Source organism: Ammospiza nelsoni, chromosome 12 (assembly GCF_027579445.1).
Source record: "Ammospiza nelsoni isolate bAmmNel1 chromosome 12, bAmmNel1.pri, whole genome shotgun sequence".
NCBI classification, from domain to species: domain Eukaryota; kingdom Metazoa; phylum Chordata; class Aves; order Passeriformes; family Passerellidae; genus Ammospiza; species Ammospiza nelsoni.
In genome coordinates this window covers 984,430-1,007,644 of record NC_080644.1, presented here as the reverse complement: position 1 = coordinate 1,007,644, position 23,215 = coordinate 984,430, and the positions used below count along the sequence as shown (strand labels likewise).

Here is a 23,215-nt window from a genome sequence, read left to right as displayed (position 1 = left end):
AAAGGACAGGCTTGTTTAAAGTTCAACACCACTTTTACAGGAGGTCAGAATAAATAAATAAATAAGAAATCCCACACTTGCAACACGGTTTCCTAGAAAGGCCCCTGCTAGTTCAGCAGTGCCCAGGCACCACGAGCCGGCCGTGACCATCAGAGGGTTTGACACCAGTCAGCTGCTGGCAGCACGGAAATAACCCCCAGCAGAATGCAAACTGGCCGCGGCTGCCGCATTAAATCACATCAACACGTGGCAAAGTGGGCTCATTTTCCCCAGGGCCGTATTTATCACAGCTAGCAGGTATTCCAGACTGTCTCTCTGCACCGACCAGCTCCAACACGCCTCGCTGGAGAGGCTCCTGACAGCAAACCCTGCAGTCCCTCACTGCAGCCACTTCCCCAGGGAGATAACTGCACGCTGTGGGCGCCCGCTCTAACACCTGAGCGCCTCTCAGGGCCTGGCAGCGCTTCCAGAAGGGACAAAGCCACGGATTTGCGCCACTTCCACACTTTACCAGTGCATTTATCTTGCACGTTCCCAGAAGGAGGGCACTGCTGTCAGTAAAGCACAGCAACACTGCACAGCCCAGCTGCTCAGATTCTCAGATTGCCTCAGTGTCATCTCCAATGGGTAAAAACTGATTTTTCAGTTCTGGTTCTTATGAGCGTTGCAACACACAGAGGGAAATCAAAGAGCTAAACTCTAGTTTCAGGTTAAAGAATTACATGAGACTTCTCAAATTTCAGTAAGTTCAAAATATAGTTTGTCCTTGAAATTTATGACCCATAACAGAAGAAGTTCAGAGCTGCTGGCAGGAACATTCTACTTCTGCTGTTTTGTAGCCATGTACTCACTGCCAAAACAGGAAACGACTGAATGGAGTGTCAGCGTAAGAAAACAACTCAAGTTCCCCTCTTCTTCTCCACATCCATCTCTATTTTTCCTCCCAGATACTCAATCTGCTCCAGAAGTGCATCTTGGACATTACTGGAAGGATAGAGACGTTTGACAATGTGAAATGGCTTTTTCTTGACAGCTGCTGTGCAAAAGCAAAGCTTTGCTGTCTGTATCATCAAACGAAGTCAGTGCCAGGAAATAAACCACACTCTCATTAAAGTGTCAAGAGGTTCTAACTCAGTTGCTCTTCTTCTGTAAGAAAAGTAACCACTGCAATGAGATCCACACCTTCATTTGCCCAAACATGAGGGGTCTCTACACAGAGTTCTGGTTTAACCTCATCTCAAATAGACTGGTGCATCCCACAGACCACATATCCACATAACTCCTAAAGGAATTTAGTCTGCCTAGCAAATCCAGACCTTAATTTGTTTGCAGTATGGTTTTGTGTGAGTTTAAAAATGTATCATTGCTGGCCCATAGGGCATTCCAGGCTTCACAGACTGACAACTGTGGTTATAAACAGTCCTGCTTTCCTAGATACCTAATATTTTCATTCTGACATCTCCCAAGCCATCTAAGAGCATTATAGCTTTTACAGAGCTACCACCAAAAAAACACAAACAAAACCCAAGGCTTTGGAGGCTTCAGAGGAGAAAAAAAAAAGACACGAACCCAGCAAATGCTAGAACTAAGGGAGGGATAAGAAACACTTCTCACACCTTTCCATGTGCTGCATAACCAAGGCATTTCCTAGAACTTAGACAAGCTGCAAATAGCACATTTCAAATTGGAAACAAAAGGATAAGAAATGCCCCCACTGCAGATAGCTTACAGTTTCTCAAGGGGATTTCTGGCTTCATGAAATAGGAACCATGGAATGATTTACCATGGAATTTTTACCCATACTCACTCAGAGCCCTCTACTCTCTTTCAGAGATACTGTGCTGATAACCTCAGTTAATGTTAAGAAAACAAGACTGTACTATCTCCCCCAAATCTTGCATCATCCATTATCACCATTCCCCAAATCTTGTGTAATCCATTACCACCATGTAATCTTAAGATAAATGAACTAATTTGATTAATAAGTAAATAAGATAATCAAATGCAATTCTTGCTTCCTCACCAGGTAACACATTCAAGGTCTTACCAGTTAAAAGCGGAACAGATTTTTACAGATTCTTTTTCCTTTTCTCCCATTTTTGATCCCAGTGTATGCATCTGCTCCAAGACTCCTGGCTCCGAACATATCCTGCTCTTCTATTCAGTTGGGCATGCTGCACACTGCCCACTGAAAGAATACAGATTTGCAGAATTATCTGGTGTCACCTGCAGCTGAGGAGGAACCTGAAAGGCCTCTGCAGAACCAGGTACTGTCCCAGCAGAGAAGGACATTATCACCTTCTGCCTCAAGAGATTCCAGGACATTGCTTAGGACTGGATCTACTGCCACAGCTGAAGGCCCCTAAATCAGTTGGGAAGATCATTAACACACTCATCTAATGACCTGTGCCAGCCCCACTGCAAGGAGCAGGAGCACACACTCAGAACAAGCTCTGTGCACTCCATGAGTAATATCACAAGTGAGTTTGAAAGCAACCAGCCCTAGATGTTCCACTCTTCTTACTAAGCCTCAATGAAGGTTTTTAAAAAAAGCCTTCAGTTTAGATTAAGACGTGCACTTCACATGCACTGAGCTACAACCGAAACTGGTCTGTGGTGTTTGTGTCCTTTCACCTTTTCCTGGAAAGTGTGTTGACTAAAAGCCAAACAAACAGCACAGCACTTTAGCTGCTTAACAAACACCGCAGTCATTTCACTCAGGACAAATATTTTAAAGAAACAGAATAAGACTGCCAATGCTCAATTTATTTTTCAAGAAAGAAATGGCAACATTTGTGTAGTTGTCTCATCAGCAGTTTAAACTCACATAGATACAGAACCACCACAGCATTATTTTTAATCCTTTTGGAGATTACACAACTTTAACACGTCTAGGTTACCAACTGGTATCTTAAAAATACTGGTCACAGTAACAGATAACGAGACAAGTCCAGTAGTGACATCTGCTCATCTGTGACTTGCAGAATTTGCTAAAACACCAGAACAGGTCCCAGCACAGGGTGATCCCCAGACACTGCAGCTGCCACACGATCCTGCTCCCTGCCCGGGCTGCCACACAGAGCCTACTGCTGAGCCCGGACTGCCTCTGCTGGGACAGAGCTGAGGAGAACACAAGTGTTCCCAAAGCACTCCCAAACACCAGCCACACCTTCCTGGGAACACAGCCCCACCAACTCATCAGCTTTCCCTTTCGTCCCTAATTGAAACTAATTAGGGAGCAGCCATGAAGCACCAGGGAGTTTAGTCAGGAGTAAGGATGTGACTCCCTCAGGGACAGGTACAGCACCTACAAATACACAAGACCTGAGCAGCACCTGTGGTGTGTCTAAAACTTCCAGCTACTACAGTTATTATCTCTCCTAAATCCATCATTTTTGCTTATCCAGCAGAGATAAATTATTTGTCAAGCTTTGGGACATCCTGCAGTTCTAATCCTCAAGGCAATCCTAACAAGTCAGAAAAAGAGAAGGTTTTTAAATGGTCTTCTAGTGGTGATGTTGGGGTTTTTTTTCAGTTTGGTTTTATACCCATACTTTAGCACCGGGACAATTCCCTGGAAGGCATGTGATTCCCTGAATAAGATCACAAGGATTTCGAACCCTGGATTTAGCAAACATTTAGGACAATGCCTCTGACACTTCTCAGCCCGTTCTGCAGCACTGTTTCTGTCGCAGAGAGGTGAGGGGGCTCCAACAAGAAAACAGACACCTCTCCTGAAAGGCGCCACTCACTACATTAAAGGGGTTACCAGTAATGAAGACCAAAGAATTTTACATTACCACTTGAAAACATGAAATAATCTGGGCTCAGAAATTCTGGTGGGTGCTCAAAATAAGTATTACAAACTAGGTGGAATCAGAGATGTCTACACAGAGACAGAGTCAGAGCAAAACCTTCACCAGTGTCAGAGAGGCCTTACAGAACCACACGTGCCTCAAAACAAAAAATCTGAGTTGTCAAAGAGCTCCACACTTCCCATATTTACTTATCAAGCTCTTTACAAATTCAACAGCTTGACTTGGCACCTTACAACACCTCCCAAAACCACAGGCAAGGCAGTGAGTAATAGGGGAAGCAGGAGACTTTGTTACACTCCAAGACTTATCATCAATTCCTTTTTGTTATGCTGGTAACACACCATCAGCATTTGCTGCAGAGGGAAAACATGGGCTGGTTGTGAGAACGTGCACACACATAATCCTTTGCTCATCAGAGACTCAGAGCTACAAAAACATACTTCTAGAGTTTACAAAGCAAAATACCACACATTTTTTCACATCACTGCTATTGTCCTTTGAAAACCCTAATGTCAAGTTTGTTGTTGTCATTACATTACAAAATAAACATCTCTGCCTTCTTGGACTGCTGAAACACTACAGGGCTTCAGTGAGAATGAGACCTCATTCTAGAGCAGGGATTTTGATCTCCACACTCTCTCCCAAACAGCCCTGGTGCCCTCCCTGAGGAGCGGTGCCCCAAGGCAGCCCCAGCAAGGACAGGCAACCCCTCTCTCTCGGCTGCCCCAAGGGATGCTGCTCGTGCTCTCCCAGTGGGTTCGTTCCCAGCTGGCATGCCCCAACTCCCAGTTTCTAACTTAGTGTCTCACTTCCATTTCAGAAGCCCGGCCTTGGCTGTGCTGGGCCAGCTCTGGAGTTCTCCTTTCAGCAGGGAGGGCATTTCTCTGGGCTATTTGTTTAGGCTCTTTGTAGGAATGCTTTTTCTTCCCTGGTTCCTGGAGGCAGGGGAAGAAAGCTTTAGATGAGCTCCCCTACCCCATCATGAGCACTGTGGAAAAAAGAACTGGCCCTGGAAGGGAGCACCATTCAGGGAATCCTGCATTCCTCTTGTATTCCCGGCAAGAAGCTCCTTGTAAATACAAAAGCACTTCTAGATTTACTCTCAGTGGCGTATTTCTGTATTTTCCATGATGACACAAAGCCAGAAACAAAAGTATTCCTACCTAGGAATCAGAACTTCTGGAGTTTGCCTCATTTTTATTTTCTTGGTTTGAGTTGGTTTGAGAGTCTCTTTCCATCATGGAAACAGGATTTTGTGAAAACAGAGTAAATTTGTAAGCCTCATTTTCTACCCCTAACACTGACTAAAACTAAACTCAGATTTTATCTATTGTAATTTATAGGACAGAATAAGCAAGCTACTGGCGTTCACAGAAGACAACAGGAATTACAATGGTTTTTCTTTAATACTTATCTGGAGTTAAATGAGTTACATATGCATTTAGAAAGAACAGCCAGTTGAAGCAGTTTTAGACACCAGCTTGCCATATGCTATGTTAGACTGATTTTTTTAAAGGAACAAATTTATGCATGAAGTAGGTCTATTCAGTACATTCAGATTTTGAGGAATGCTTTTTCTTATCCAGTAATCTTTGCAGAAAGTTCCAAACAAAGCTTATTAGAAAAAAGAAACTAGTTCAGAATGTGATTTTGAGACTATCTTCACAATATCTCACAGAACTGCAAACACTTTGTTTGATTTAAAAAGTAAGGGATTGGTTTCACTAAAAATGCTTATTGTCAGGGTGATAAACGCACAACAATATAATTTTTAGAAGTAATAACATGGGAATCATTGAAAACTAGAGACCTTGTAAGATGGCTAAAAATAGTAATTTGAATTCCTAGCTTAGTCAGCTTGGCCAGAAACAGCTGTGTTCACTGTAACCTCTAATTAGTTTGCATATTGTCAGAGCCCCAAAGATTTTTTCCCTCTCCAAAACCTACTAAATTGGCCTTCACAGCACAATGCTGTTACCACACCAGATGCTACAGAATATCCAGACTTGATAGACTTCCCACTGCTCTTTCTGAAGTGTTTCATTTATAAAGGCAAATATTGTCATTTGATAAGGTAAAGGCCAACTCGCCTCCACCTGGAGCATTCAGAAGAGCCTGCCTTGAAAGGCAAGACAAGCTCCAGTTCCCAGCTGCTTCAGATGAGAAAGAAAGCTTCTAACACAAATAAATCCTTCATTATTTTGAAACACAAAGCAAAGTCAGAATATGAGGCAGATTTCTCTTCCCTCGTGGCTAAGGGGTGTTCCTCTGAGTAATAATTTCATTCACACTGGGTACTGCAATGTGAATCTAAAAGCTAAACTGGATTTTCTAATGTATATGCACAGGTTAATGAAATAGTCACAGCATTACTACAGTGGGGCACATGTTCAGAGCATGTCAGTGTTATTTTTCTATTTAGAATGCTGTGGGACAAGCAAGAGCCATATTTCCAACTTTCTACTAATTCCATAAAAATTCTCCAAGATATAAGGTTGTATGTAGAGGAAGTACTAAAACACACCAGAAAGAGAGTGGAGGAATTTTTATATAGGAAATTGTGAACTCTGCCTTACCTATTAAAAAAAATATCATTATCTACATCTTCTTCAGTGGCAAACTTCATTTCCTTGAAGCTGTTTGTACCATGCATTGCTCTACTCTTGAGAGGCAGACTTTAAGTCAGATGTATGAGGGGGAAAACTGAATTTATTTAGTATCAAGGAACCCCATGCATTCAAAATTATGAAGCATATGTTACACAGGCACCAGATCCATGATGTAAGTGGGTCTGCATTCTATCTGTTCCCTACAATTAAGGGTATAAGACCAAACTCCAGCAAGTTCTAATCTATGGCACAAAAATGTTTCACCATGCTGGCCATTAGTAAATAGACAGGCAACGGAACTACGGATTCATTCTGCCAAAGCATGCTCATTATTACACTGTTACTAAAAGCTTTTTATCATTCCCAACCTAACAAGATTCCAAGAGTTTAAAGGGAATGTACAATTACCAGGATTGCACAATGCAGGTTCGTGCCTCTGCATGCAGGGAAAGGTCAGACGGGAGCTCTGCTCCCACAGCAGAGGCAGAGGCAGCCCCGCTGCAGCAGCTTTGGCTCTCAGCACACGGCCCAGACCCCTCTTTGGGAACCCTGAGTAGCTGCACTGCTTAACCACCGTTTCCAGAAAAAAGTTTTAAGTGCCTTTTCTTAAGAAAGACTTTAGGACAGCAATTGAAGGAACTTGTTGGATTACAAATTTGCATGAACAGCTTCTTTCAGCTGGGATCTGTTTAACATGGGGCTGCAGTTATAATTACAGATGCCCACTCCACCGTACTTAGAATATTCAAATCTGGAAAGGAAAATCGTAGTGATGATTAAAACCATACTGAATTCACTGAATGGTGCAACCTACAGGTTGCCAAGCTACTGCAATGCACACAAAAACCTGCTGAGAACAAACAGTACTGCTGAAAACAGATGTTAGATAAAGCAGAATTAGGGTACTCCTGCTTTTCCACACGACTGTCTAATTTGTGTTTAGGAAAGCAATCTAAGTAAGCTAGGTTAATATTAAACCTTAGAGCATTCTGAGCTGCTCAGCTCCCAGTCCATGGCCCAAACACAGTCTGGGGTCAATCACCACCCCAAACCAGCCAGACCTTACAAGCTAAAATGTATTCAGTATTTTTATTTCTCCAAGCAATGCTTCAAGACACTGACAGGACCAATCCTGTGTTATTAGAGGATGTTTTAACTGTCACTACAGGCACAGAGAGCTTTCATGCCCAGCTGTACAGGACATCTTCTCATCTGAAAGCAACTTAGAGTTTATAAAAACAAATGTCAGTGTTAAACAGGGACATCACATAATCAAGATAAATGCTCACAGACATCCTAATGCAGGACAGATTCACACTCTGCACTCCAGCACACGAAAAAGACTGCAAAACTTGACAAGCCAGGCCTTCAAAGGACTGCTGAATGCTCCCCATGCTAATGCCACAGACTGCAGTGAGAGTCAGTTGTGAGCATCAGATGAGATAAACAGTTTTGCCACTTCATACATCTACTCATCGTGCTAGTTAAAAAGAATTAATTCCGAGAACTAAACCATCTGATTTAGCACAGCCAAGCAACCCTCAGCACGTCTGCCTCTGGTAGTGGCAGTGTCCTCCCTGGAAACACGACTCCCATTGCTGCCAGCACTCCCGCCAGCCCAGACAGTGCTGCACTGAACCCACCACACCCCAGGCTCCACCAGACTCTTGCTCATCGTGTTCCACTTCCTGCCAGCCAAAGCCAGTTATCAGCTGTGACTAAACATGCTTTATCACTTGATGTCTACCTCAAATCCTCATTTGCAACTGTAGAACAGATCTGGAACACCTACAGAAAAAAATAATACTGAAAAATGCAGTAAATATCTTGAAATAAACCCTTCACGTCTATCACAACTCTTTCCACTCCCCACTTCCAAAAACAGCTACACCAAAGGCTTCTGAGCACTAATCCACAAATAAAGGTTATCAACGATCAGAATCACACACAAATGCCTCCTTTAATATCAACACTGCTGAGAGCAAAGCGTTTTTAAATTATATTATTCTTCTGTAAGTATTTCAGGACAATTTTGCCTGTAGAGAGAGAGTTTAATATGCAGAACACATTGTTAGCAAAGACTCTGGAACAAGAAAACCCAAAAGATGTAGATGTTATTACATGAAAGCAATAAATGTTTGAATGCTTGTTCCTAACTGGGTAGCAATATTAACTTATTGAGCTATTTTTACAAGATAAGAAGCACATAACAGTTTTAGCACCCCAAATTCCATGTGGTACAGAACTCAGCAGGCAGAGCAGCACACAAGGAATTTCCTGCTGTCAGCCAGTCAGTCACAGAGCAGTATCCTGCACACTGGACTGTGTGGGCGACCAAGCAAAGCCTTGTCTGACGGGCTTGGCTCCCAGTGGAGACTCCTGACGGTCAGCTTTACACAAATTAAAACACAAAATCAATGACAGATAAGACGTAAGTCAGTCGTTTCCATGAAACCTTTCTGCTCCGTCTGCTTCCTGACAGGCTCTAAAAAGACTGGTAAGATTAGACTCTCTACTAATGCTCTCACGTGGGCTAATAAATCCAGCAACTCACAGCTCTAAAGATTTCACACATTTTCAACCCCCTGCTCCAATCCCTTGCCTCTGCTGAGCACCAGACGAGTCTGATGGACACAGGGCAGAGAAGCTGCAGAAGCTGAGGGCCCCTGAAAGCAGCCCTGTTCCTGAGCCCTGCTCCAGAGCAGGGCTGGGCACCGTGGGCTTTGCCCCTCCAAGTGATCAGAGCTTCCCTGTGCCCACCAGCACTGCCCAGCCAGCAGCTGCTGTGCCCTGCTGCTCCCAGGGTGCCACATGCTCCCTGGTTTATCTCGCGAGCTGTGTCACTTATCAGGGACTGCTGGAGAGCAGAAGGCAACGGGAGTGATTTCCAAAGGGAAATCATTAATGAGGCAGGCAGGTAAGGCTGCTCAGTGCCAAAGAGCACTGCCCCAGCGCTCACACCAAGCCCAGCCCTGCCACTTTAGTGCCCTACTGATGCCACCCCAGCTCAGGGGATGGGCAGGGATCAGAGGAAGGGGTTTCTTGCTTCCCAGCACACACTGTCCTGCACACACTCCCTATGAAACAGCACCAGGGCACATCTGCTCTGCTCATGAAACACCTGAGGCCAGTTCTGAGAAGGTTTCAATACTGGGAATGAAAAAAAGTACAGGCTGAAACACGATTCTTGCTCATGACACCCCGCAGACCACAAAGTTCTAGGTAGCAACTGCGATTTACTGTGAAAATCCTCCACTGGCAGAAGTTTGAGAAAGAAGTGACTGTTGATTTCCAATTTAATTAAACTCTTAAGGAAGAAAACAAAACCATTTTCCAGAGCTGGGTAGCTGTGCACCCCCACTCCATTACTGGGTAGAATTCCCCATATCTCTTCCACTTCCAGAAATATGGGGAAATTCTGTCTAATGTGTCAATATGTATTTTAGCTGTTGAAGAAGCCATGTAGTATTTTTCCAGTTCTTGCTCCTATGACCCACCCTTTCCTTCTTTCCAAAAGAAGTTCCTCTTACTAAAACCTCTTGCTTGTGTCAGAGTTGTGTTTTTCCTGTAGCCCCGTCTTTAGTCACTGATGGTTGTGCAAATGTTAACAAAGGAGATATAATTCCACGTGAGGATGGCAGAGGTTTAGTCCTACTTCCAGCAGCTGCAATGACTGTACAGAAGACTGGAAAAAATAGGCCACACACAGCAAAATGGAACTGAGATCTTCTGAACGAACATGGGTTATTTTTCCTGTCAGAAAAAGGAAGTATACTCTTCCTTAGTCAAAGATGCATTTTTAAAATAGATTTCACATTTTACTTCCTGCCATCGCATTAAAAGGTCACGCTGTTTATGTTACTGTAACCTGTTACTGTGGGATCGGGGATGGTATAAACAAGCAATTCTCATTGAACTGTGCACAGGGGAAGAAGGTTATGAGAACATTCCTCTTCATGTGTACAACACTTGTTCCATATAAATCTAAAGAATCTGAGAAACAGAGTGTCTTTTGTAGGATGGCTCTCAGCATCAAGCACTTGACAGAATCAAGTATCACAGAATCACAGAAATTCAAGGCTGGAAGAGACCTATAAGATCATCGAGTCCAACCCATGTTCTAACAATTCAACTAGATCATGGCAGCAAGTGCCACATCCAGTCTTTTTTTGAACTCTTCGAGGGATGATGACTCCACCACCTCACTGGTAGATGATTCCAGTATCTGACCACTCTTTCTGTAAAATACTTCCTTCTTAATTCTAACTTGCATCTCCCTTGGCGCAGCTTGAGACTGTGTCCTCTTGTTCTGTCTGTTGTTGCCTGGAGAAAGAGACCGACCCCCAGCTCACCACAGCCACCCTTCAGGAAGTTGTAGAGAGTGATAAGGTCACCCCTGAGTCTCCTTTTCTCCAGGCTGAACAACCCCAGCTCCCTCAGTCGTTCTTCATGTGGCTTGTGTTCCAAGCCCCTCACCAGCCTTGTTGCCCTCCTTTGGACACGCTCAAGCATCTCAACGTCCCTCCTAAAGTGAGGGGCCCAGAACTGGACGCAACCGACTGTCAACCAGCACCCCCAGGTCCCTTTCCACCTGAGCACTGTCCAGCCATTCCGTCCCCAGCTTATATCGGTGCAGGGGGTTATTGTGGCCAAAGTGCAGGACTCGCACTTGGACTTATTGAAGTTCATCCCGTTTGATTCTGCCCATGCGTCCAACCGTTCCAAATCTCTCTGCAGAGCCCTACGTCCCTCTAGCAGATCTACACACATTCCCAATTTAGTGTCATCAGCAAATTTACTAATAAAAGACTCTAAGCCCTCATCCATGTCATCAATAAAAATATTGAACAGAACTGGCCCCAGCACAGACCCCTGAGGGACACCACTGGTGACTGGTCGCCAGCTGGATGTGACACCATTCACCAGCACTCTCTGGGCCCGGCCATGCAGCCAGTTCTGAACCCAGCAAAGGGTACTCCTGTCCAGACCACGGCCTGCGAGTTTGTCTAGGAGTATGCTATGGGAGACAGTGTCAAAGGCCTTGCTGAAATCCAAGTAAACAACATCTACAGCCTTCCCTGCATCCACTAGCCGGGTTACCTGGTCATAAAAGGTGACCAGGTTAGTCAGACATGATCTACCCCTCCTAAATCCATGCTGGCTGGGTCTGATACCCTGGCCATCCTGCAAGTACTTGACAGAAGCAGCATAAAATTCTGAGAACTTCAGATACGAGCAAAAGGACCTGACAGATCACAAATACAATAGCTGCTTTAGGTTCAGAATAGTACTATGGAGTAGTATTTTGAACTAGAATTATTTTAGTCCATGAAGTACAGCGAGCTGTCAGCCCAGAGGGGAGGGTTTCCTCTGCCTGCAGCAAGGTCTGCCCAGCTCCACACTCACCCCTGTGCTCCACAGAAGTTTTTCTGTAACTGCCTAAACTGGCAGAATGCAAAACCTGCTGTATTCTTGCTTTATTTTCTATTTCTATTGATGTAGAAACTGTTTTAACCCTCTAAGGAGAAGAAAAAGTCTGCACAGAACAGTGTAAATCTGATTAAATGATCTCTTCATCATTAGTGAAACAGGTAAATCTTCATCACTGATCTCTTCACCCTCAGTGCTGAAGGTGACTTTTGACCCCTGAATTACAACTTCCTAAAGCATCCACAACAACCAAGAGCAGAGATAACTGTTCACATGGAAAGTATACAGAATTAAAAGTAAGAAAAAATAGAAAAAGATTTCTAGAAGTTTCATATTATGCCTGCTCATTTTCCTTCCCAACCAGGATGTAATTTTTTTCTACTGTTCTATGAACTTGCTTTCTCAAACACAGAAAATGCAACCCAATTTGAAAGTAGATCAGCTATCACTATTAGCAGAATCACATGCATTTCCAAGAATCGCTTTTACCAGTTTTTCTTGGTATAATATGACAGGCAAGCTGTTGAATCTTTGCTATATTCTGCGTGGGTGAGAGAAAAAGCACATCTGAACTCACAGAGCATGGCAGAAAATGAACTGGCATTTGTAGTACACGATCTACAAAGCGAACACACAAAGGCGTTTGGATGCTCTATCAAAGTGCCTCTCCCAGTCAAACCAGCAAGGGCATGTCTCCTGGCAGCAGGGAGGAAAAACCACCTCTTCTGCAAATCAACGTCAAACAAGCTGACCAATGACTAAAAAACCCCAGAAAACCTCAGTGGTAAGCACTGCAAACACGCCAGCTCGGGGATCAGACCAAGTCTGTGCTCATTGTGAACCGTGCAGAGAAGCAATCACTGGTAAGGAGTCACTGAGTATCCCCAGGTATTTAATGAGGCTAAATCACAACCCAAACGGATACCTGGGTCATGCAAGTGACACTGATCTAAAACATGGTAATTCTCAAGTCTACAAGAAAGTAGCAGTGATATTTCAGTGGAAGCCACATCTTTTGAAGACTCAGCTAAAGAGAACCTTTGGACAAAGTCCATTTGCAAAGCAAGTATTACAGGAAAACGTTTCATTTTAATGTTGAGGTAACTATAGGATGAACTGTTATTTCAAACCTACCCAGTACATTTAGAAAGTCATTTTAGTTTGAAAAATATTTGGTCTACCACTACCATATTTTATTCTCTGCTTACAAGGGCTATTTCTATTTGAAATTTACCATCATTTGGCATGTGACCAACACTGCTTTCTCCTTAACAGTTTTCTTCCATACATCTGTGCTTCCAGCACACAGAGGAGGCAACAGGACCGTGTGGAAGAACTAACACCAAAAATGCTCAGAAGCAGGTGAGCACTGTGTGTACATTGTACGATTTCTAAACTTTTAGCAAATGATAACCATAACAGGCTCCATTTCTCCATGCTCTGTTACAAGCAAGACTATCACGGAAGCTCTGAGTTCAAGTATTTAGATTTTAAACTGTGTAGAAAAAGCAAGAGTAAGCGGCTCAGGTGGCTTTGTATAAGGGGACTTAGCCAACCTCAGATCTGCCAGCAGCAGACACAACTGGTGCTGCTCTGAAAGAGGCAGCAGTAACAGCCAGGCCAGGCAGCAGAGCGCCCTGAGCCAGCCCCAGGGGCACAGAGGTGCCAGCCCCAGGGGCACAGTAGTGCCAGCCCCAGGGGCACAGAGGTGCCAGCCCCAGGGGCACAGAAGCGCCAGCCCCAGGGGCACAGAGGTGCCAGCCCCTGCAGCTGAACAGCAGCTCTGCTTTCCAGGCAGGATCCCGACTTTGTGAGCCACAGACACTTAGTTTCTCCATCACCAACCCTGCCCACGTGTAGGAAGACTCTGCACAGCACAGGAAAACATGGAATATCTTCAGCTGATTGAAGGAACAGAGACTCCCTGCAGCCCTGAGTCTAAAGCCAGCTTTCCACAACCAGAGCCAATTATGCTCAGCCCCAAATGAATCAACAGAGCACAAATTAAGCAGTGGCAAGGCGCTGCATGCAGAGACCTGCAGCTAGAACTGGCAGAATAAAGCACAAAGATGCATTTATAAGAAGTCATGTTCGTGCCACAATTTATCTGCTGCTTAGCACCCAAGCAAAGGAGTATTCCAAATGCTCTCAGACTGCAGCCTGCACTCTTGCTGCAGCTTATAAACCAACAGCCCTTGTAGAGCTTCCTGTCCACTGACTTTAAATACACAACACAGCCACACTGTTACAATTCTTCAGGGTCAACCATTTCACAGTTTACTTTCAGCATCAAAACCCATCTACATAAGAAAATATTCTACAAATATTTTTCCAGAGACAGCGAATACCTAAAAAACTTCCCATGCCTTTTCTGTCTTGATAGAGGGATATCCAAAATATCCATGATATCTTTCTATCTTCCTCCCACAATGTGAATGAAGTTCATTAATTTTCATAATTTGTAGTATTTTAGTTTAGCTTAGAGAGGTTTGAAAAACTAATGTTCATGTTAATATCTGGTTAAAAGACCCTCAAAAATTAATAAAGAAACTGAGAACAGTTATTTACAGGCCTAAAGCCCAACTCCAACTACACTTCAGCTTTCCAGAGATAGGTAGTTCTGTTTTCAGGATACTCACTTCCAAACATGCTGGAAAATCTCAACTATATCCAGTTCTTATTATAAATTCCACTAACGATAAAAACTAGAAAATAATGCTCATTTTAGTTTCATTCTGCTACCTTCACATGGAAAACTCTGCATGAGCTGTCCCCAAATGACAGCTCTGCCTCCATCCATAGTGAACTGATCCCCCAGTTGAATGGCACATCAGTAAATAATTCAGAGGTATTTTTACTGCTCCTGATAAGCACATCAAAGTTAACATCATTGGCCAACATGCTAAAGTCAACATATGTGGTTTATATAAACACAAGAAGCAACTCTACCTGTACTTGAGGGATGTGTTTTTAAGATAAAATCTCGTTCTATCACCCTGTGTAAGAAGTTAGAAACTAAAATATCTCCTAAAGTTCTGAAAGACTTCTGCATGTAAAATAACTATGAAAATCTGACACTGCACTCACTGTGAGCAAATGACAACCCAGAGTTGTTTTGATATTCTGGACAAATATTTACTTTTCTTCCCAGCTTTAAAAGCCTAACCTGCGCTTTCCTTAGCTTTGGGGTATGGGTTTTTTGTTGTGACATCTCCAGAGTGAATGCTTCTCATTCCAATAGATACTTCTAATGATATTTCTGTAGGGTGCATATAATTCACTTACCCTTAAGCATTTGTTTTCTGTTGCACACCTTTACCACAGTTAGTACATGGTAAAGCTCACATTCCTCTAACTCACTGTTTCATGGAAGAGGATTTTGATTTGAATGTGCCTTTCTTATGCTTATGTTTCTCTAAAATACAAGCAACAGCCAGAACCTCAGCAATTTTTCTCACTTGGGTCCCTGAACAACCTCTACAGGATCTCACAGCTCACAGTTCTTGTAACAAGTAAATCTACAGGAAAGCAAGGGATAGAAATAGGTATTAAAAACTAAATAAACATAAAAAAAAAAAAAACAGAGTAAGAAAACACAAAGAAGTTCATCACTGTTCATCCTGTTCTGACCAGCGGTACAGAGAATGGCTCCATATTGTGCAGTGCCCAAGACATGATCATCACAAAATCACCTAAACAAGGTCTGCATTTTGAAATGTTTGTGTCCCCATCCTGTGATTACTTCTGCTGAAAAAAGAAGGCAATCTAAATTCTATTCCTTCACAACTGTACTATCATAGCTGAACACAGCTTCCGCTCATGCAAAAAAAAGCAGCACGGACAATTTTAACCCTTGCAAGTCATGGGGCACCCAGACACGTCTCCCGTGGCCACTCCTCCCTGTGTGCTGCTGATTCCTCCTGGAGATGCTGGGCTGTATCTGGAGATAACAGACTGGGACAAGGAACACGGGCTGCCTGCAGGATGCTTCACCTGCAGCACTGGGGAACGTTTCTGCATTTCAGCAGGTACAGTCATGACACTGAGGTACCAGAATCTGTGGTACAATTACCCTGGGGGAAGATGTTTTTCTGCACCAACCTCATGCACTGCTCTGCCTACTGCATTGTTCAAGCAAAAATCAGCCTTGTAGGATAATTGCTTTGTTAATGTCACAGCTCAGACAATAAAAGCACAGCTTACCTTGTCCTTCCAGATGTACATGACCTGCCAAGATGCCATTTCCAACAGCTTATTTAAAAGCAGGATGCAGTTGAGAAACTGAATTTCATGACATAGATGCACATATTTACTAATCGATCAGGGGAAAAAAACCAAGTGAAAAACCCACCCCCTGTGCTTGTCAATAGTTGGATGCAAATCAAAGAATCACTTTAGTCCTTTTTTAAATTGAATTTTAGTGCTCAATCAAAGCTCATGCTGTGCCACAGTTTGAGCAGGCCACTGAGTCATATCATTCAAAGAGAGCAGGACAAAAATATTACTGAATGCTGATCCCTCATTGAAAATGGGCCATTCTCTCATTCTACTTAGATATTTCACTTCTGTAATTAAATTGTACCTGTAGAAATGTACCGCTTCAATTACAAAGCTCTATTACTCAAAATCATTTCCTGAGCACTAAGCCCGCAACACACCAAATCATCCAGAACAGTTCAGCAAAAACATAACGTCATATATCCACATGACTTTCAACTGATACAGTCAGCAAGCACTGACACTCGGCAGGGAAGGGAAATGTAGGAAATGGACCTTCCCAAAAGCAGGCTCAACATGTCATGCTTATTCTCTGAATGCCAGACAACTGAAGATTTTCACCCGGCAAGCTACTGATGTTAATACTTGCCTGCTGCGATTCTGAAACTGAAGTCCATTTATTTCACTTTTACACACCTCTTTCTCTCAATGGTCTATTGCCAGAGAAATTCACAATGAAAGAAGCGAAGCTCAACGTCTGTGTTGCAAACGTGAACTTCAAGTCATTCATTTATGCAATATACCAGCTTAAACATTCAAATGGATGTTACAGCAACGCTGCCTGATCTGACTGAACACATCCGCCCAGTCATTCATGTATTTCAGCTTCTCTTAAACTTCATTTTAGATAAAGGTGTGAAAAACTTTTAAAGATAAAAGCACTAACTTCTGTGGCTTGTACGTGAAGCTGGATCCAGAAGGCAAACACTGTTGCAAGCATTCGCGTTTGCAACAGGGTTGTTTTAAATATCGCAAAAAAATCTAAATGCAGTAGATGACACAATAAATACCCAGTACCAGCTAGCTGCACAAGCATTGCTAATTCGCTGCTTCAGGCGCTGTTCTATGATTAAGGTGACCGAAAAGCCAAACGCATTTGATGCCCCCCTCGCTGCTCCTCTGTTCGAGCCCAAAGACAACTCTGGCGGATGGGCTGCCCGGTCCGGGAGGGGCAGCTCGGGCAGCGCTGCGGCCCGACGGCCCCGCGGGGCTCCAGGGCTGAGATGCGCCCGAGCGGAGCTGCTCGTGCTCCGGGCGGGCATTGCCGAGCGGGGCTGCCCCTGCCCGGGGAGCGGGGGCAGCTCGCGGTGCCCCCGGAGCGGGGAGCGAGCGGGGAACGAGCGGGGCGGCGGTGCCGGGCAGGGCAGGGCTGGCCCCGGGGCCGGGCAGCAGCGGCGGCATCGCGGGCAGCGGGAGGCACGGCAGGGAGGGAGGGAGGGAGGGAGCGCTGCCGCCGGGCCGGGCACGGCCGGCGGGCGCTGCCCCTCACCTGGTAGATGGCGGGCCAGCTGGCGGCCTGGTCCAGCCGCTGGAACTCCTTCTCGATCTCCATGGCGGGGGCCTGGCCCCCCGCGCCGCTCCGGCTGCAGCTGCTGCCGAGGCCGCGGCGGCTCTGCCCGGCCCCCGCCCTCCCGCTGCCGCCGGAACTGCGCACCCGCCCCGGCGACGCGACGTCCGGGGCGGCGGGAGCGGGGCCGGGCCCGCCCCACGGCCCGGGGGGCTGCGGGGGCCGCGCCGGGGGCAGCGCGCCCCGCCCGGGCCTTCCCCGAGCCCGCGGGCCCGAGGCCGCCGCCGGCTGCGAGCGGGGCGGGCCCGGGGCGCCCCTCGGCCCCCGCGGCCCCGGCCCGGCCCAGGGAACGGCGGCCCCGGCCCGGCGGAGGGGCCGCGGGGCGGCGGCGACGGCGAGGACGCGGCGGAGCGGGGCCATTCTGTCCCCGGGCCGGGCTGTGCCGGCCGCCAGGAGCGGCTCGGGTCGGCTCGGGTCATGCGCTGTCGCGGCGGGACGGCCCGCGGTGCTGGCACGCTCCGGCGGGCAGGGCGGTGCGGGCACGGGCACGGGCACCGAGGGACCGCGGGGGGACCGCGGGGCCGGGTCTGGCCGTGCACCCGGCTGGCATGCGGCTCCGCGGGCTCCGTAGCCTCCGGCAGCACATTGCTCTTGCTGCAGACAGATGGAGAGGGCTTCCGCTCTTAACGCGGTCTGCAGAATGAAATCAGTCCTGCCAGTTTCTCCTTTCGATGGAAGGAAATGGACAAGCTCCGCGTGCTATTTGATCATCTGTTCTCTTGCATTCCTGCTCCGGAATGGCCATTGCTGCCCAGGTGCTATAGCCCTGTCCGAGGAGGCAAACCTGCCAGTCTACCTCAGCTTTTCCATAAGGCCATTGATTTCTAAATGGAATTGTAGCCTACACGTCTCAGAGAGCCCTCATCCATAGTGCTGAATTTGAAATGCAGATATTCCAACCAGACAGACATAGATATCCCAAGTCATGTATCACAAACAAATTGATACTCGGTTGGAAATTTCACAGAGTAACCTAGAAAATTAGTGTATCACATTTCTTCATAAATCTCTGTCCATTACAGTGGCAATATGTCTGGCAAGTAACATTTTAAATGTGTCCAGCTGGTTCAAGAAATGATTTTACTAAATAATTGGAAATTTTTGAGCAGATGGACTACTTCATAAATATTTGCTTTTATCTGTGTATGCCCATATAAAAGAAGTAAGAAGCAATTTCCAGAGTGGCACACATTGTGACTCTCGTTTTGGCGAAACACAGCAAATTGATGGATGTGCTATGGAATTCTGGCTTTCGTTTTACACGCAACGATATCCAGGACTAGAAAACCGAGACCCTCACAATATGCAGATACAAATTTATGCCAAATCATAGAATTATTTGTGTTGGAAAATCCCTTCAAGGCCATCAAATGTAAGCTGTGCCCATCCCCACCTTGTCCCCAGCCCAGAGCTCTGAGTGCCACCCCCAGGAATTCCTGGGACACCTCCAGGATGGACACTCCAACCCTCCCTGGGCAGTTCCAGTGCCTGAGCCCCCTTTCCATGGGGAAATTCCTGCTGTGCCCACCCTGAGCCTGCCCTGAGCCCCCTTTCCATGGGGAAATTCCTGCTGTGCCCACCCTGAGCTGCCCTGGCCCAGTCTGAGGCCGTTCCCTCTGCTCCTGTCCCTGTTCCCTGGAGCAGAGCCCGACCCCCCGGCTGTGCCCTCCTGGCAGGAGCTGTGCAGAGCCAGAAATTCCCCCCGAGCCTCCTTTGATCCAGGTTCAGGCCCTTCCCAGCTCCCTCAGCCCCCTCACAGGACACTCCGGACCCTTCCCCAGCTTTGTGGATATGCTCTGGCATGAAAGCTTTATCTCCTTGGCACCTCGTGCCCACACTGTTCAGGTACCCAGTCCTGGAGGGGACGCTGGCATGTTCAGGGTTGGTCAGCCTGGTCAGCTGCACCCTTTGCTGCCTGATCAGCGTGGGGGCAGCAGCAGCTGTGAGGGGCCCGTGTGGCCTCAGTGTCCGTGTGGGAGCGGGACAGGAGCGGGCAGCAGGGACAGCGGGGCAGCGCCGGTGCCACACGGCAGCGGGGACAGCCGGGCAGCGTCCCTCGGCAGTGAGGGCAGCGGGACAGAGTGCCTCGGCAGCAGGGACAGCTGGGCAGCGGGATTTGGCTGGGACAGACCTGCCAGGGGGCAGGTGAGCAGAGATGAGAGTGAGGACAAAGAGATGCGACATCAGAGACCGGGCTGGGACTCAACGCCGGGCCGGGAGTCGATCAGCGAGCCACGTCGGGCCCGTGGTACCTCAGGTGTGTGAGAGCTGGGGGGGGGCCCTCAGGTGTGTGAGAGCTGGGGCGGGGGGGGACCCTCAGGTACGTGAGGGTTGGGGGTTATACAGGTGTGCGCGAGCCCGGCTCCATCAGGTGTGCGCAGACAGGGGTTACACAGGTGTGTGCGGGCTGGGCTCCATCAGGTGTGCGCAGACGGGGGTTACACAGGTGTGCGCGAGCCCGGCTTTCTCAGGTGTGCGCGAGCCCGGCTCCATCAGGTGTGCGCAGACGGGGATTACACAGGTGTGTGCGGGCTGGGCTCCATCAGGTGTGCACAGACGGGGGTTACACAGGTGTGTGCGGGCTGGGCTCCATCAGGTGTGCACAGACGGGGGTTACACAGGTGTGTGCGGGCTGGGCTCCATCAGGTGTGCGCAGACGGGGGTTACACGGGTGTGCGCGAGTCCGGCTCCATCAGGTGTGCGCGAGCCCGGCTCCATCAGGTGAGCGCGGACGGGGGTTACAGAGGTATGTGAGGGCTGAGGGGTTACACAGATGTGCACGGGCCCGGGCCCCTCAGGTATGCGCGGTCCGGAGTTTCTCAGGTGTGCGCGAGTCTGGATCCCTCAGGCGTGTGCTGCCCCAGGTCCTTCAGTTTTGTGCGGTCCCGGCTCCGTCAGGCGTGCGCGGTCCGGGCCCCTCCCCAGCCCGCAGCCGGGCTGCTGTCCCGGCAGAGCTCCGGTGGGGAGCCCCGGCAGAAGCCCCCGCGGCAGCCGCACCCCGCGATCCCGCGATCCCGCAATCCCGCACCCCGCAATCCCGCAGTCCCGCACCCCGCGATCCCGCATCCCGCAATCCCGCAATCCCGCAATTCCCCGATCCCGCAATCCCGCAGTCCCGCATCCCGCACCCCGCAGTCCCGCATCCCGCACCCCGCAGTCCCGCAGTCCCGCACCCCGCAGTCCCGCAATCCCGCAACCCGCACCCCGCAGTCCCGCAATCCCGCACCCCGCAATCCCGCAGCCCGCAATCCCGCAGCCCGCAATCCTGCAGTCCCGCAGTCCCGCACCCCGCAATCCCGCAATCCCGCAGTCCCGCACCCCGCAATCCCGCAGCCCGCAATCCCGCAGCCCGCAATCCCGCAATCCCGCAGCCCGCAATCCCGCAGCCCGCAATCCCGCAATCCCGCATCCCGCACCCCGCAGTCCCGCAATCCCGCAGTCCCGCAATCCCGCACCCCGCAATCCTGCACCCCGCAATCCCGCAATCCCGCATCCCGCACCCCGCAGTCCCGCAATCCCGCACCCCGCAGCCCGCAATCCCGCAGCCCGCAATCCCGCAGTCCCGCACCCCGCAATCCCGCAGCCCGCAATCCCGCAATCCCGCAGACCGCAATCCCGCACCCCGCAATCCCGCAGCCCGCAATCCCGCAATCCCGCAGACCGCAATCCCGCACCGCGCAATCCCGCAATCCCGCATCCCGCACCCCGCAGTCCCGCAATCCCGCAGCCCGCAATCCCGCAATCCCGCAATCCCGCATCCCGCAATCCCGCAATCCCACATCCCGCAGTCCCGCACCCCGCAATCCCGCAATCCCGCAATCCCGCAGCCCGCAATCCCGCATCCCGCAGTCCCGCAATCCCGCACCCCGCAGCCCGCAATCCCGCACCCCGCAATCCCGCACCCCGCAGCCCGCAATCCCGCAGTCCCGCAATCCCGCAGCGATGGCAGGAGCCGCTGGGTGTCACTGCTCCATCGTTGTGCTGCGGGAACGCGGGGAGCTGGAATCCAGCCCTGCCCAGCGCCGGGGCCAGGCGGGAACGGCACGGCTCCTCCTCGTGCAAGCTTTTACACTGTTCCTTTCCATTCCTCACTGTGAATATGTACTTTGCCAGTGGCCAAATGTTTCAGCCTGAAATGCTTCTATAGGCAAAATTGGCCCTGGCATACCTTGGCTTGTTTTGTAAGGTTTCTTTGGTGGCTTCTGAACTACTCCCTTCTTAGTAGGAAGCAGTACAAATAAATTAAAAAAAAAAAACAAAAAAAAACAAAAAAAACCCCAGAAAAACAGAAACCCTAAACATCTTACAATACAATTTATTGATGGTTGGGATAGAATAGGGAAGGTAATAGGAATGTGTGGATTGGAATTGTTACATCTGTTTTCATGACATTTCCAGTCCTGGCTCGCAATGGGAAAAGGGTAAATTAATCTCTGGATTTATAACTTCACCTGAAGCCAAAGGGGGTTTAACCCGGTGCTGAATTGAGCACAACTGGCTCCACGGTTTTGGATACCTGTCCCAGTAGAGTTGAAGGTCTGAAATATATTCCAGCCAAGAATATGGGCTGGAAACATCCACTTGGATCAGACATCTGTGCCCTACAAACATGTTCACCCTTTAATACATATTTAATCCTCAAATTGTGCCTCCACACACAAATGCACAGCAGAAAAAATTTCCTAACAGCCTTTATGAAATTTATGATCTACCTTACAAAATACTAAAAGTTGCAAAATCTGCTAAGTATTGCAGGGAAAAAAAAACACAGAAGAGATTAAAAGTATTACTGGTGACTTAGATCCATATAATAATGGAGGATTAGGTAAATAAAAATGATCTGTGGTCTCAGGACACAACCCTTCTTGCACTTTGCACAGAAGAAGGCGGTCCCTTCCCAAAATAATTCCAACCTGTGCAACTTAAGGCACACTGTTTTTTCATCCCAGAATAGTCTGATTCAGAGGTTTTGGTTTTCAAATTGTCCACTAGAGTCTGGCCCTTGAAATGTCAGTAAGAATCCAGGGGAAAGGGTAGGATTGTGTTATTTCTACTTCATGGAAAAGGCAGGTGCTTGTCCCAGCACAATCCTACATTTCATAGCCTCTCTTCATCCTCTGCAGCTCCAAGTAACTTATGGAGAAAGTTGTGAATACACAAATGCACAAAATCACTGTGGAGTGGCAGGGTGTGTGACTGCCCAGGCTCGCTGCTCTGCCAGCTCTCAGGCTTTGGCTTTGGGGAAACAAGTTCTGCATGGGATGGGGTGGGATGGGATGAAACGGAACTTAAACGCTGGAAACAGGACTAGGACACCAAAAACTCTGCTACTGCCTCTGTTAAAGGAAAATAACTTGTGTGTGTGTGCCTGGGCAGCTCCTGCTGTTCGGATCTTTCAGAGCCCCCATGGGTTTGCAGGGTGGTTCGTTCCCTGCTGTGGTAGGAGCAGGTAGAGGCAGAAAGCTTTAATCAGAGCTGTTAATGACTGTCTCACCGTTGGGTGGCACTCCAGT

General features: G+C 47.9%; 2 protein-coding genes across 3 annotated transcripts in view; both read right to left on the bottom strand.

Moving 5' to 3' along the window:
- Positions 1–17,778, bottom strand: part of PTPN1 (protein tyrosine phosphatase non-receptor type 1) — a 31,649-nt gene extending 13,871 nt beyond the window's left edge. Inside the window, exon 1 of one of the 2 annotated variants that reach the window (XM_059480938.1) lies at positions 17,625–17,778. In XM_059480938.1, coding sequence (XP_059336921.1) covers positions 17,625–17,687 — 63 coding nt within the window. In that variant the 5' untranslated portion in view covers positions 17,688–17,778. Of the gene's footprint in view, positions 1–17,152; positions 17,282–17,624 lie in introns of those variants that run through there. The other variant, XM_059480939.1, reaches the window with a different exon arrangement.
- Positions 17,779–20,596: 2,818 nt separating this feature from the next.
- Positions 20,597–21,544, bottom strand: LOC132078783 (keratin-associated protein 5-1-like). The gene has a single exon (XM_059481110.1). It carries the CDS (start codon positions 21,542–21,544, stop codon positions 20,597–20,599), a length of 948 nt encoding a protein of 315 aa, XP_059337093.1.
- Positions 21,545–23,215: the final 1,671 nt, after the last annotated feature.

Excerpts from the sequence above, each read along its gene's own strand:
- LOC132078783 (XM_059481110.1), bottom strand. The coding sequence starts at position 21,544 with ATGCGGGATTGCGGGCTGCGGGATTGCGGGATTGCGGGATTGCGGGGT.